The 15,723-nt window shown below is 32.4% G+C and overlaps 1 protein-coding gene across 1 annotated transcript; it reads left to right on the forward strand.

Annotated features, from left to right (window-relative positions):
- The first annotated feature begins 646 nt into the window (after positions 1–646).
- Positions 647–1,150, forward strand: LOC122298844 (zinc finger BED domain-containing protein 4-like). Its single transcript, XM_043108691.1, has one exon. The coding sequence runs from the start codon at positions 647–649 to the stop codon at positions 1,148–1,150; it is 504 nt and encodes a 167-aa protein (XP_042964625.1).
- The last annotated feature ends 14,573 nt before the right edge of the window (positions 1,151–15,723 follow it).

Raw genomic sequence — 15,723 nt, forward strand, 5'->3', positions numbered from 1 at the left:
GTTAGTGGAATCAAGTTAGAGTTTTTATTTTTATTTTTTATTTTTTTAAATGAATGTATGTTTGAGGAAATGATAAATTTCAAGAAGATAAAATATTTATGTCAAGATGATGAATTTTCAGTATTATGGACTTGCATGATTTTTTTAGCATGAATTTTCAATATCATGTTTGAGCATGATTTTTTTTTTTTTAAGCGATATAAATAAACTTTATATATTTATATATCATATATAACACACACATATGTATGTATGTTAATTAATAGGCCAAACTTTATATATCGTACATATGCAATCTATACATACACACAAACTCTATGGAAATGAATGTGGCATTTACTTACTTGCTCTAATTTTATTATATTTACAGTATTTACATTTTTTTATTTTAGCAACTAACTTCTTGCTTTTAATTTAATTTTTCAGGTTCTTTGATTTCAAATAGTATGGATTCTACTGCTAGTGGAAGTAGAGATTGTGGAGACAAGACCAGTGCTTCTACATCGGTGGAGGCTTCCACCCGACGACGGCGTGTACTTCCACCCCTAGAGCCCCATCTAAGGTCGCATCTAGACCAACATCTAGAGCAGCTACTTCCTGTGCGTCCAGTCGACTCCTAGTAGATATATAAGGAGAAGATGAAGATATGTTCAATGAAGAGGAGGAGATGGCAGATGTGCCCATTGAGCAAGATCGAACACCACGGCCTTCTAAAAAATGGTCGTGGATGTGGGAATATTTCACTAAAATTCCTGGTGATCATGTGAACCCTCAAGCAAGATGTAACCATTGTGGGCAATTTTGTGGTTGTCATTCGAAGAAGCAAGGTACCAGTGTATTGATAGCACATCTTACTGGTTGCCAGCAGTATAAAATTACGAAGGGATTGGCAGCCACTGGCATTGATCAAACCAAGTTGAGTTACGAAACTCAAATGGCAACTGATGCTAGCAGATCACATGTTAAGAAGCTTATAATCTCTCAATATAGTGAAAAGATGTTGCGGGAATTACTTGCAGAGATGATCATTACTGATGAGATGCCTTTTACCACAGTTGACAAGAAAGGCCTCAACAAATTTGTGCGCTGTCTTGAGCCACATTTTCCCATGCCTTCACAGTATACGGTTATGCGTGATTGTTTAAAGTGACATTTGAAGGAGAAGATAGAAATGAAGGAGATGTTTTCTCAGACTAGCCAGAGAGTGTCATTCACCACTGATACATGGATGTCCATACAAAATGTGGGCTACATGTGTATCACAGCCCACTTTATTGACAGTGAGTGGACACTGCATAAACGGATAATTAGATTTAAAGAGATTGTTGATCACAAGGGTGCATCTATTGGTGCAATGATGGATGATTGTATTCAAGACTGGGGAATTAAAAAAGTCCTTTGTATCACAGTTGACAATGCCAGTGCCAATGATACTGCAATTGAGTGGTTCAAGAAGAATACAACGGTAAAAGAAGATATCATTCATGGACACGAGTTTATACATGTCCGATTTTGTGCTCATATCATCAACCTCATTGTTTCAGAAGAGTTGAAGGAGGTTGATGATTCAATTACCAAAGTCCGCAACATTGTGAGATATGTGAGGGCTTCCCCCCAAAGGCTTGGCAAATTTAAGGCGATAGCAGAACAGCTTCAGATTCCATGTCTAGCCATGTTGTGCTTGGATGTTCCAACTCGATAGAACTCCACATATATGATGTTGGCAGTGGTGTAGAAGTACAAAAGAGCGTTCCAGCGAATGGAGGTCGAGGATGAGGGTTTAAGGTATGCTTTGATGGAGTCTACTGGGGGGAGAAGGGGACTCGGTGTGCCGGATGTAGTTGATTGGGATAGTGTGAAGTCTTTCGTTGATTTTTTGAAATTATTTTATGATACAACTATGCGGATATCTAGATCCAAATATTGTACTGCGAACTTGTACTTTGATGAGCTTTCGAGGATTCATGAACACTTGCAACAGAGTTATGATAATAGTGAGGGATTGTTATTTGCCACGGCTATGAGGATGAAATCAAAATATGAAAAATATTAGGGGGATATTGTGAAGATAAATAGATTATTACTTGTGGCTGCAATTCTTGACCCCCGATATAAGTTTGAAATTATACAATTTTTCTTTATTGACATCCTTGGGGAAGAGAAGGCTGAAGAGTTTATTAGAGAGCAGAGAAAGGATATTGATGATTTATATGGCCACTACAACAATAATAGTCATCCTACTCCAGCAAGTGGTAGCCGTAGCTCCTCACACCCGACCAGTTCGACATCTTCCAGTGATTACACTGCTTCTGCTGCAGCTCTTTTATCACCATTGGTGCAGCAATATCATCAAAGGTGTGCATCGAGGAATATTATGCAACGTAAATCTGAGATTGAATGCTATTTGATGGAAGATGTCGAGGCACCTAGTGATGCATTTCAGTTATTAACTTGGTGGAATGTTCATTCCATCAAGTTTCCAATTCTTTCATGAATAGCCCGAGATTTGTTGGCTATTCCTATCACTACGGTTGCCTCTGAGTCGGCGTTTAGTACTGGAGGTCATGTGTTGGATGCTTATCAGAGTTTATTATCAACTTCAACTGTGGAGGCCCTCATTTGTACACAGAACTGGCTCTGTGAAATGCCCATTGGAGTAGATATCATTGATCCCGAGAACTATAGGCTTGAATTAGGTAAATTTATAGTTTATATGCTTTTAAATGATAATTTAAATATTTGTAATATTTTAATTATTCAACTTCTAATTTTTATGATTTTGTAAACCTACTAGTGAACCCTAGCATAGTTGCAGATGAGTGATAATTGCGGATGAGTTACAAGTTACATGGATGAGTGATGCTATTTAGGTACTAGATTAGTATTTTTAAATCATTTAAAAAATTATTGACCATTTCATAATTCATACTATATTTTTTTTTAAATATTTTCATATGTATTATTTTGCATATAAAACATTATGAGAACGAATGTCGAATGGTAGTGGCTACTGGCTTCAACTTCAAGAATCAAGACTTTTTTCCTTTCTCGATGTTCAAGAATTAAGACTTTGTTATTGTTTAATTACTAATTTACTACTCTTTTGGTTGTGTAATGTATGACTGTTTAATCAATGACATTTGTATTTATGTTATTTAGGTAGTTGGACTTAATATTGCGTATGGACCTTCGGAAATGGGCCTTTGAAGTCGGAAGTGGGCCTTCGGAGTCAGAGGTGGGCCAAAGCCCAAATACACTCCAATCGGAATCGGAGTCCGACTTCGAATGGAGTCAGAGTCGGAGCCCACCCCTATCTAATAGTTTGGATGTTGATATGAAATGAGAAATATGTGAATAGTAGTAAAATTATTTAAATTACGATATTTTATTAAATTTTGAGAAATGAGAGAGAAAAAAATTAAATTAAAATATTGTTAAAATAGAATTTTTGTAATATTATTTTTGTCTTGAAATTTGAAAATTTTGAATTATTTTTTGTATTTTGTTTGGAAGTTTTGGAAAATTGTAATGATTAGGTAATGATTGAATAAAAAAACTGAAAATTTGAAATTGAAAGGCATTTTTATTTAAGTGATGTTTTGGAAGAAAGTGAGAAGATATGAGATTTCTCATCTCATTTTAATATCCAAAGAAGACCTTAAAAAATCACCAGAGATCTCTTTATTTAAAAAAAAAATGTACTTCTCAAATGATGAAGGGACACATCTAATAAAAATACACATGACAATCTTTTAAATGGATTGAGAGAAAACAATGTTCTTGTTCGTGTCTTTGGCATTATGCAACATCTAATAACCATCATTTTAAAATCCTTATATTACATAATAAAATGGGTAAAATGTTTATTTATTATTTTCAATTATGTGTTAGTTATTTGATATATCATAAAAAATATATAGTTATTATATTCTTAATTAAGCTAATGTGTACATCACATCATCCATATCACTTAAATTGTAAGATTTAATTCATAAAATTGAAATTTAAAATTTATATTTCATATCAATTTATATCATGTAAGCACTTTCTTAAATATGTTTTGTATACCGACTTAAGAATATAATTTTTCATATTAAAATGGCAAATGGTTAGAGTATCTTCAGCCTAGCATAGGGATAAGTTCTACACCCTAAAATAAAAAAGCCCCATATCAACTTTTCATATAATTTTCCAAAAGCTCGATTGCACGCTATGAACAGTAATTGAAAAGCCAATTTCCAATATAAAGGTGAAGGTAATGAAAAAGGCAGTGAAAAAAATAAAAAGAAAATCAAATGAAGGTCACAAAGGCGATCATGTTGAAGTAGACAACCCTCTTGCACTTCAAATCAAATTAAAGAATCCCATGTTTGATGGAACTTAGAACTGCAAAGCGAATGTTTATCAACGAAGTGTCAATCTCTCAATGAGTGGTGTAAAATTCAGTTTTGCAATAATCCTAACAAAAGATGGACTCATGGTTATAAGATTTTCCTAATTGTCTCCAATTTCAGGGCCACACATCTCGTTTGACTTGTGTAAAACAGTAATGTTATATATAGTTTTAAGATAAATTTTTTATGCGAAAGTCTCACGTATTAATTTTTATAAAAATACGTTCTATTAGAAAAGGTTTGATGTTTAACGTAGATTCTTAATTGTTTTTATTTTTTTATTGGAAATACATGGAACTTGAATATTTTACGACAGTACAATTGTATAAAAAAATATAATTATAAATAATTCTACGCATCAATACGTATATAAATTTAATAATTAATCAGAAAATAAATTTTATTAAAAATATTATTAATTTAAATTTAAATATAAAAATATTAATATTAACATATAAATTAATATATAAATTTAACAAAACTCATAAATTATTTACATGCGTATAATGGCATGCAAAACGAAGGAGACAATGCTGACATCGTTGAAGGATGGTTGCGGCACAAGTGGGATGTTGATGACTTCAAAAGTCAGAAGTATGCCTTAAATGCGCAAAAACTACTGGTACATGCCAAATTTAATATGCACGGCGGAAATGGTACCAGCATTTATTAATGAAATAATTTTAGATAAAAATTAAAAATTAAATAAAATATTATTTTTTAATATTATTATTATTTTAAGATTTAAAAAAATTAAATTATTTATTATATTTTATGTAAAAATTTAAAAAAATTATAATAATGATATGATATGAAATGAAACACTTTCACAATTTAGGCGAAGCCTTAATCTGGATCATTTGTGTTAGAGAAATGCTTGGATGCCTTCTAAATGTGTCTATCAAATGTATTTTTTAGTGTATTTTACGTATTTTTATCTTTTTAAGATATTTAAAAAAGTTACTACTAATAAATTTGTGTGTGCGTGTTTTGAACATTAAAAAAAAAAAAAAATTCAAAATACACTAGTGCCATATTTGAAGACATATTTAGAAGGCATACATCACCGTTCGTGTAAAATTAATTTGTGACATGTAGCCTACATTTCACCGATAAAAAAAGGAAAAATTTGTGCAATGTAGGCAAAATCTGCATATAGTTCTCTCTTTAGAAAGATTTGCTACAACTACGCAGTATCTATTTTTAAAGTTGGCATGTGTATTTTTAACAGATTTTAAAATTATTTTTATTGTAAAATAGATCTAACATATCACTTAATTCTACGTCAATGTAGCACTTTTGTTTGTTTCATATTTGGCTATACTTTATAAGTAAGGCTTACCTAATTCAAATTTACCACAATTATTTCGTCTTTAGGTAAAATTGTTAGAAATATTTCAAATTAATGGATCTATATAAATCATAAATCATACGTTCTATAATTGCCGAGTATAAAGCTTAGTTAATGTTAATAAGGCCTAATAAGTGTGATCAATAAAGTGACATAATCAGCATTTGATACTTCTCTATAAATCTATGATTTTGGTCAGATCATGAGCTTTAAAGTGGTACGGGCTCATTTCATGTGTAGAAACTCATTAAATACCCATGTAATTCTATTATTTTATGATGGAAAAAATTGAAATTTGTGTATTATATATAGGTTATGGTCCTCACTCTAAATATATTCTCGACTCTACGCATCTCATCATTGTGAGTTTTTTTAAAGAGTGAATCTTGGACATAAAAGACCAAACTGCTGCGATCATCTCTCCAATGGCTACAATTACGCTCTCTTTAATAAATTTCTACAAGGGTTTGACATGAGATTTTGGCGTATTTGGATTCTCCAAATCCAACAAGTAATATCGGAGGCTCCTTGTCAAATTGATGTGAAAATATAGTTTCATATTTTGAAAAACAATACGATATCTTTTGTTTGTAAATATGATTTCAAATTTGTGAGCTTTTGACCATTCAAAATTATTTTTGGTTCAATTTTGAGTGTTTGGGGGTGACCAGAAAGGTGTTCTCGGTTTGCTGTGGTGGTTGCCAGGGTTTATTTCTTCGGATCTCTTCAAAAATCGTTGGTTATAGAGCTATGGTGGCCAAAGTCCTTTTATAGACCTATGGTTGTTTTTCCTTTTTCAAAAATCTCCATATCTCTTCAAAAATCGTTGGTTAAGTCGAAGTGCTATAGTTAATTGGGTCACATATGTTAATCTTTGGGTCATGACTTTCTAATTCAGGTAGGAATTGGACTTTTTTACATAAGTTTTGGGCTTGTTGCCTTAGTTGGTCCAATTTCTGGGTCTAACCCTTAATAAGGATATAAGGTAAATTGGGTTTGTAGAATGATTGGGTTTTGTGTTGGTCTAGCCCATATGTTGGGTCCAAGTTGTGAAACCTTTGTGTATTCATTGGGCTGGATCATATCACAAATCCCTACCCATGGATTGACCTTGAACAGTTTGACCATTGACCCTGACCCATTTGATCGGTTGACCCAGTTGACCGGTTTACTTGACCCGATTGATCTGAATCAGAATCCCGACCCAAATCTAACAAAATAAAATAATATTATTTATTATTTTAATAATATTAAAAAAATTATTTCTTTGAATATCTCTATTATAGATATGTTATTTATTATTTTCTTATTTATATACATAATTATTTTCTTTGAGATATTAACTGGCAATTCGTACATATTGCTTAGAGAAAGTAAAGTGATACATCACCGAATTGACCTTTATCGTGGAGATTTTATCCTTGGCTTAAAAATGTAAAATTTTAATAAATTGCATTAAGTCACATTTATATCCATGCGAATAACAATCATCTCAAAAGGAAAGTTGTTATTTTGCTAAGTCATAGATGGTAAAGATAGTTAATTGTAAATTATATAATTTGAGATTAACCTATGCATTCAATAGTGAGCCCAAAGGAAGGCTATTGTTTAGCCAGGTCTCGATTTTATATTATTTTCATTAACTAGCCTTACTGGGAGATTACCACTTGCATGTTGTGATTATTGCCCAAATGCTTGATTGCAATGATGCACTAGGTACCTCATAAGGCTCCACTTTTAATTTATTTTGTCATGTTGTCTGATTGTTTTTGCTATTCAATTGGACTAAAGCTTGCATGACGATAATTATGGTTTGTTTATCATTGTCAATACTTAAAAAATTGATGAGATATTTATTTATTGTGAGTTTCTTTTGTTTTCTTATACTGAAGGCATATTCAATATCACCAATTTGAAAAATATTCCAATTCTTAATGGATCAAATCTTGTAAATGGAAAGTGCATGTTACTATTTTTCTTTCGAGTCAGTGAGCCTCTCAAGCATACTTATCAGAATTTTGCTGATTAGAGGATAACTTATAAGAAATGGTAGCACTCTAATCACATAAGTCTTATGATAATGAAGCATTATATTCTTGATTCTATTCGAGGTGCAATGCCTAAAGAGGAAAATGCTAAGAAGTATTTGAGCCAAATAGCAGACCAATTTGTTGCATTGAAAAAGGTAGAGACAAGTATGCTTCTTAGCAAACTTATCTTAATGCACCGTAATGGTGAAGGGAATATATGGGAGTACATTATGGAAATATGAAATCTTGTTACTAGATTGAAAGCACTAAAGTTAGAGCTTCTAATGAAATTCTTATGTATCTTATTCTTATTTCTCTTCTTGCACAATTTGATCTCTTGAAGATTAATTATAATATCCTAAGCGAGAAATTGACTCTTAATGAACTCATTGCTTATTGTGTACAAGAGGAAGAAATATTGAACAAGAAAGGATAGAAAGTGCTCACCTAGCAACTTTTCTTCATGGAAATTTGGGCGCCAATAAAAAAAAGAGGAATTATAAAGATAAAGCAATTGTGGATGCTGGGACTACACAGACAATTGTTCTATAAGATCAAGATAAGGTTTCTACATATTGTTGTTGCAAGAAGGGTGGTCATGTGAAGAAAGATTGTCTCAAGTATGTGAAGTGGCTTGCAAATAAAGAGTTGTGCCACCTAACACTAAGTGGATAGGTTCGAGAAATACCATTCACATAAGTGTTACCATGCAGGATTACCTTAAGTGTTGAAAACACATTGATGTTAAAAAATCATCTATTGGGAGAAAACAATAAAGTTAGTGTGGAGGCAATTGGAGTCTACATCAAAGTTTTGAAAATCATTTCATTCTGATCGAAATTTGCTGTTCTGGAACAATAACAGAAACTATGTAGCTATGTATTTTGTATCAGGTCCAATTTGGACTGGATTTTGGCATTCTAGCCAAAATGACTATTTCAGTCCAAAATTGAACATATAATGATTTTTTTGTAATTATGTTGAATCCCATGGCATATCTATAATTTACCTACTTGTTCTTATTTTCACTATTTCTTTTTTGATTCTCCCCTTTCCCCTTGTGAATTCATCTCAGTCGCTTAGTCTCTTAGCCTCAGCAAGTGGAAAACCCTTCATCGATCTCCATAATCCACACTCCGACGACGCCACCTCCACAACACCGCAGCTCCATTGTGTCGCTACTTACACCATTGTAAATCATGAGTCTTGGCCTACAACTATGACGCCATCCTATCGTGAATCATGGATTCATGAGTCTTGGCCTCTACAACGTCACAGCTTGTTACTCTATAGTCTGCGCAAAGACGCCATTCCATCACTGTAGCTTGTGTCTTGGTCTCGGCCAGTCTGCCATTCCTATGTCGTAGCCTGTAGATCTCATTTAACATCACTGCAAGTATTAGATTATTAGTTGTAGATCTACACCCTTTTTGCTCTATGTATTGAGAATTTGAGATTGATGTTCATATATATAATAAATCTGCTTTTGATTAAATCATAAGATAGGAATTTCTCCCTCAATTATATATAATATTTTTACAAAATATATTGCAATATATATAATTTTACAATATATGTTGATGAATGCTCAATCAAATATGGCCTATGAAGATTTTACAATATATGGAAATAATGGGAGCTAACTGGGCATGTGCGTTGAAGACTTCTAAATGTTTGAAGATATTTTGGTTTGAGCATTTCTTCTTATATATAGATGTGATTAAGCCTTGGCCTCCGGTTGGTTCAATATATTTTATTAGTAAAAGGCAAGAAAATTTAGAAAACTTATTCAAAATGTTTGGGCATAAAGCTTATGTGGTTAAAGATTTGGTGTGCATCCATGGTAAATGAGGCTCTTGCTGCATTCTCTCTAAGCTACTGTGGGAGCTTGGTAGCCTTGGTTACTTTAGACTTACATGATTAGATCATCTCATATTCCAATGAGTTTCCTTTACTTGATGCAACTTAATAATTTGAAGAGTATTTTTAATTTGTAGTATTTTAATAGACCCAAATATGTTGCAATTTGAATATAAGTTTACACGTTTGACTTATAAATGTTTGTTTTGGTAAACTTTCTATTGTTGGTTCATGACCTGATCCATTTTTTTTTTTATCATTATGTAGGAGTATTTAAATGTCTAGGTGTCAATCAAATAGTGCTACATCTACGACACTTGCTCTTACTAGATTAAAGGATCTAGCATGGGACCATGCATGCTTATTGCTAGGGGCAAGAAGTAGTACTCAATGTATCTATTGTAGAAAAACAATTCAAGGTGGTGGCGTCGTGAGGTTGAAGTATTATTTAGGTGAGATTTTAGGTGATGTAGAAGCATGCTAAAAAGTGATGATATCAAATGGCAAATGAATGATTTGGTCAATGAAATGATAAAAAACAAAGAGAAGAAAAGAAAAATAAACTCAAAGATTGGAAGCCCTGTAGATTTACCATATGATGATGTTGATGTTGATGATGAGGGACACATTCATGGTTCAAAAGGGAAGGGGAAGGAGAAAGTAGGTGGAAAGCTAATGAGAGCATTTAATCTATTTTTCATTCAAGAAAAACTCGAGTCTCAACCTTCTATTTAAAGTGTTAAGTGTTCAAATGAGATGATTGACAAAGAAAAGATGGCTATAAAAAAGTGGTGGTATGATGCTAATTTACCTTTTAATGCATCTCAATCTATGTTTGATCAACCAGCTATAGATGCCATATCTGTTATCGAGTTAGAATTCAAGGGTCCTTCTTTAGATGAGTTGAGAGGAAATTTGTTGAAGAATTGTGACTAAGGTTCAAAATTATCTCTTAGATATTAAAACATTTTGGGGGGAGAGTGGTTATTCACTAATAGCAGATGGTTGGACAAATAAGAGGTAACAACCAATAATTAACTTTTTAGTTTATTGCCCAAAAGGTACAATATTTTTTAAATCTATTTATACATTGAGCCTTAGAAAAGATTCTGAACTATCATTTAATATTTTTATGAAGTTGTTTAAGAAGTTGGGATTGAGAATATTTTGCAGTTCATAACAGAAAATGATGCAAGTTATAAGGTTGTAAGAAAAAAATTATAGCAGAAGTATGGCTCTTTCTCTTGGTCCCTCCGTTCAGCTCATTGTATAGATTTCATGTTAGAGAATTTTTGTGATCCCATGCATTTTCCTATTATTGATAAAACTATAAAGAAGGCAAGGAAGATAATGAAATTCATTTATAACCATGCTTGGGTTTTGGCTTTGATGAGAAAAGACTTCACCAAAAGTTGTGATTTATGTTGCCCTACAGTTACAATGTTTGCTTCAAATTCTTTAAGTATCCAATGCTTACTTTTGTTTAAGAAAGAGTTTAGACAAAATGACAAATGTTTACTTGTGAAAAGTGGGTTTTATTAAGTTATTCTAAAAGCAACAAAGAGAAGGAAATAGCCAGGATTGTTCTAGAAAATAGAAAGTTTTGGGCTCAATGTTAGTTTATTGTAAAAATCAGTGAGCCTTGAGTTCGAGTACTATAATTTGTCGATGGGGAAGAATTGAGATATTTGTATGATGCAATGGAAAGAGCTAAAGAGAATATGAAAGCAAGATTGAAGAACAAAGTTACTACATTTATGTCATCCATCATGATCATTGATGCTAGGTGTGATAAGCAACCTCATAGTTCATTACATTAGACACGTTGATTTGTTAACTCTGAAATTTACTTTAACCCTTATTTTAAAAATAAAAATGATATTTCAAGAGGGTTTATAAATTGTGTTATGAAGTTGGAACTTGATCCTGGTAAGTAAGACAAGATAATTAAACAACTGAAATTGTATAAGAATGCAAACGGTGATTTTGGACATTTTTTAGCAATTTGCCAACGTGAAAAAATTAGTTTAGGTAACCTCAATATCCTTTTTTAAATGGTGGGAATCTATATTTTATTTCTTTTATTTAATTTTAAGTAATAACTTATAATTGCATATTTGCTATAGTTGCATGGTGGACTAATTTTAGAAATGAGTTTCCAACTCTTCAAAAGTTTGCAGTTGATATACTAAGTCAATGTTGTAGTGCAACTAGCTGTGAAAGAAATTAGAGTACATTTGAGTTTATTCATTCAAAGAAGATAATAGACTAGAGCATAAACATTTGAATGATCTAGTATTTGTTCGTTATAACTTAAAGCTGCGTGAAATGTAAACTTTTTCACTGTTGAAAAATATGTAACATTTTCACTTATATGTGACTTTTATTTTGGCAAAACATAAAAAGGGAAGAGATGCTTTGGATCCTATCAACCTTGAGAACATTGACTTGATGGAGGGATGGATAGGCAAAGAATCAGAACTTATTAATAAAGAAGACTTGGATTGAGGAAGTATTGAAGAGCCATTAGTCTCACTAAATTTGGAAGACGATGGTAATGTTAGTCTTGATATTGATGATGATGGTGGTGACATTGAAGAAAATATTTTGAGTAACGTTTCGAATGTTGATCCTTATTGTCTTATTGATGAAGATCTATGATTATTTCTTTTAATAATTGGATTGAGAACTTATGATATTTTATTGAGTTTTTTAAATATGTGTGTTTAAGACTTGTATTGAGTAATGAGGAGAATTATTACGTTTATCAGGTATGTCTGCTTTTAATATTTATATTGGTTGTATTTTGGAATATAGTTATTATATCTAATTTACTCATATAACGTCTATCTCGAAATGGTACATCGAATCATACCAATACTAAAATATTATGTTCCAGTGCCTCAACCGAAATGGTCACCGGAACAAAGTTAAAAACTTTGGTCTATAGATTAAAATTAGAGTCAATTTTTTTTTTTTAAGATTTGGATGAGACTTTTAATGTACTGCCATTTAGATGAGATTTAATTTCTATTAATTGTTTGGACAAATCTGATTATTCTTGTTCATTTAAAAACAAGAAATTCAGTTTTTTCTTAAATACAAATTTTATTAGTACTGGCTCCTTAATTGAAAATATTTATTAGTTAGATTTGCATGCCTCTCACTTAAAGACAAATGAAACCTTGCATATAAATAGTTATATTACAAAGCAGAGAGGCCATAAAGACCGAAGTTTACATCCTTAATTGAGTACACAGTAAAGCAGTAGCTAAAATCTCATATCAGTTATGGACTAGAAGAGGCCTAGTATTAGACATTTTTCATGTTTGGGGTTGTCCAGCTAAGACTAGGCCCTATAGGCCTAGTGAAAGGAAACTGGACTTAATAACAATTAACTACTACTTGGATACTTTGAGAGATCGAGGGGTTTCGAGTTTTATTGTCCTTCAACTAATATTGTTATTGAGAAGAATAATGCCAAATTCATCGATGATATTTAGGATAGTGGGAATACACAACCTAGGGATATTGTATTTGAAGAGGAACAAATTGAAATTCCTCTAACAAATATTGAGGGTGGTGAGGTGGTCACACCTGCCATAGTACAAGATGCGAATGCAGAACATCAAACCATTATTGAGTTGCCTATTACTAATACTAATACAACAAGAAGTGCCAATAAGGAGATCAAATAGGCTGAGGAGATCAATAATTTCAAACGATTACATTGTTATCTCAAAGAGCATTTGGAAGATGATCCAGTCTCTTCAATCAAGCCAAATAAAGTACTAATTTATTTTCAAAGTGGATGGTAGCAATGCTAGATGAATTAAAGTCTATAAAGGACAACGATATTTGTAACCTTGTCAAATTGACTAATGGTATTAAACTAATTTGTTGTAAATGGGTTTTCAAAATCGAGTGAGACTCTACAAGCAATCTTGAGAGGTATAAAGCACGTATAGTTGCAAAAAGCTTGACTCAAAAGAAAGTTATTGACTATTAAGAGAACTTTTTTATTTTTTATTTTATTTTTTAACTTTTATCAAAAGACTCTTTTAGGATTATCATGACACCTATAGCTCATTATGATTTAGAGTTTTATCAAATTGATGTGACAACAGCTTTTCTCAATGGTGACATTGAGGAAACAATATATTTGATGCAGCCAGAGGGCTTTGAGACTAATGAATCAAGTTATTTGTTTTGCAAACTGAAGAAATCTATCTATGGTTTAAAGTAGGTATCTCACCAATGGCATCGAAAGTTTGACCTAGTAATTTTATCTTTTAGTTTTAAGGAAAATGTTATGGATCAATGCATTTATCATAAAATCAGTGGGAGCAAATTTATATTTTTGGTGCTATGTGTCGATTTTATCCTACTAGCAAGTAGTACATAGGCATGTTACACGAAACGAAGAATTTTTTTTTTTTTTTTAAACACTTTGGAATGAAAGATCTTGGTGAGGCATATTTTTTTAATAGGCATACATATTCATTGTGATGGATCACGTGGTTTAGTTGGTTTATCACATAAGGGATATGGCGAGGGACTACTCAGTAGGTTTGGCATGCAAAATTGCGCCCATTGCATAAGGTGACAAATTAAGTTTGCTCAATTGCCCAAAGAACAACATTGAAGAAAGAAAACAAGTGGCGGACACCCTTTTATGCATTAGCTGTAGGGAGCCTCATTTAAGTTTGCACATGCCTAGATATTGCATATGTAGTTGGAATGCTTGGCAAATATTTGAGCAATCTAGGCATGGATCACTAAAAAGTTGCTAAAAGGGTAATGTGGTACATCTAGAGATTATTGGGTTCTTGAACTCCAAGGTTGTCTCGATAGTAGGAGATCCACTTTAGGTTATGTTGTTTTATGTTAGATGGGGGGAGCTATGTCATAGAAAAGCACCAAATAAATAATTACAACTTCTACCATGGAAGCATAATTTATTGCTTGCCATGAGGCATGTAATCAAGCAATATGGTTGCAAGATTTTATCACCCAACTTCAAGTAGTGGATAGGAATGAGAATCTACTAAAGGCTTATTATGATAATACGGCCGTTGAGTTATATTCTAAGAACCATAGGAGTTCATCAAAATCTAAACATATTGACATTAAATTTCTTGTTGTGAAGGAAATAGTTCAAAATCATTATGTGTCAACTGAATACATTAGTATAAATCTCATGGTTGAGGATCTGCTCACCAAATGCTTACCACCTAAAGTGCTTAATGAGCATGTGACGCCAGATAGAATAGCGATTATCCTGCAAGCTAGTTCCAACAAATGATTCACAGGAGAAAAATCACCCAAAACCAGAGAGAAAAGTCTCTAGGGTTTAACTGAATATTATTAAATCAACCAATCATCAAAATCAGTCCACAAGCCAGACTGTTATAGCCAAAAATCGTGTTTATCCGAATTTTTTCAAAAATAGAAAATCCCAAAAATCACTCCAAATTGAAATTCAAAATAAAATAAGCAATCTGCAAAAAATCCGATCCAAATTAGGTTTAAAATGACTTCCTAACCGATAAATGAAATATTACCATAAATAGTAAAAAATAACAAAACTAGTGATTTGGAGAGAAAAACAGCAGAATTTGAGGTTGAAAAAAAGGCACATGGAGCTTGCTCAATGTGGATAGCGTGTGCGCCGAAAAGGGCTTTCCGAATTGAGGTCTTATGCACGATTCCGACGCCCGTAGCCAAAGTTATGGCCAAAACACTGAAACGCACTCAAAACGGCCCCAATTAGGAACATATCACAATCAATTCCCGGCTTTGTACTGATCTGCCAACTCATGGTATCTCAGCGCCATCAAGGTGCAATCTGACAGCTCAGCATCATTTTTCTCGGATCCCCCTGCATCAGCATGTAGCTTTGATTATGCTCAAAGAATAACGCAGTAGTTGTAACACAGCTTTGGGGTGTTGATTTCTTAGGGAGACAAATTAAAAGAATAGCAGAAGGAACAAAGAAACTAAAGAATAATATTAAATGATTAATAGAGAATAAATATTAATTTTAAATGTAAATTAAAGTAAAGTAAAGTGATTAACGAAAAAAATA

Source organism: Carya illinoinensis, chromosome 16, assembly GCF_018687715.1.
Source record: "Carya illinoinensis cultivar Pawnee chromosome 16, C.illinoinensisPawnee_v1, whole genome shotgun sequence".
Lineage (NCBI taxonomy): Eukaryota > Viridiplantae > Streptophyta > Magnoliopsida > Fagales > Juglandaceae > Carya > Carya illinoinensis.

Excerpts from the sequence above, each read along its gene's own strand:
- LOC122298844 (XM_043108691.1), top strand. The coding sequence starts at position 647 with ATGTTCAATGAAGAGGAGGAGATGGCAGATGTGCCCATTGAGCAAGAT.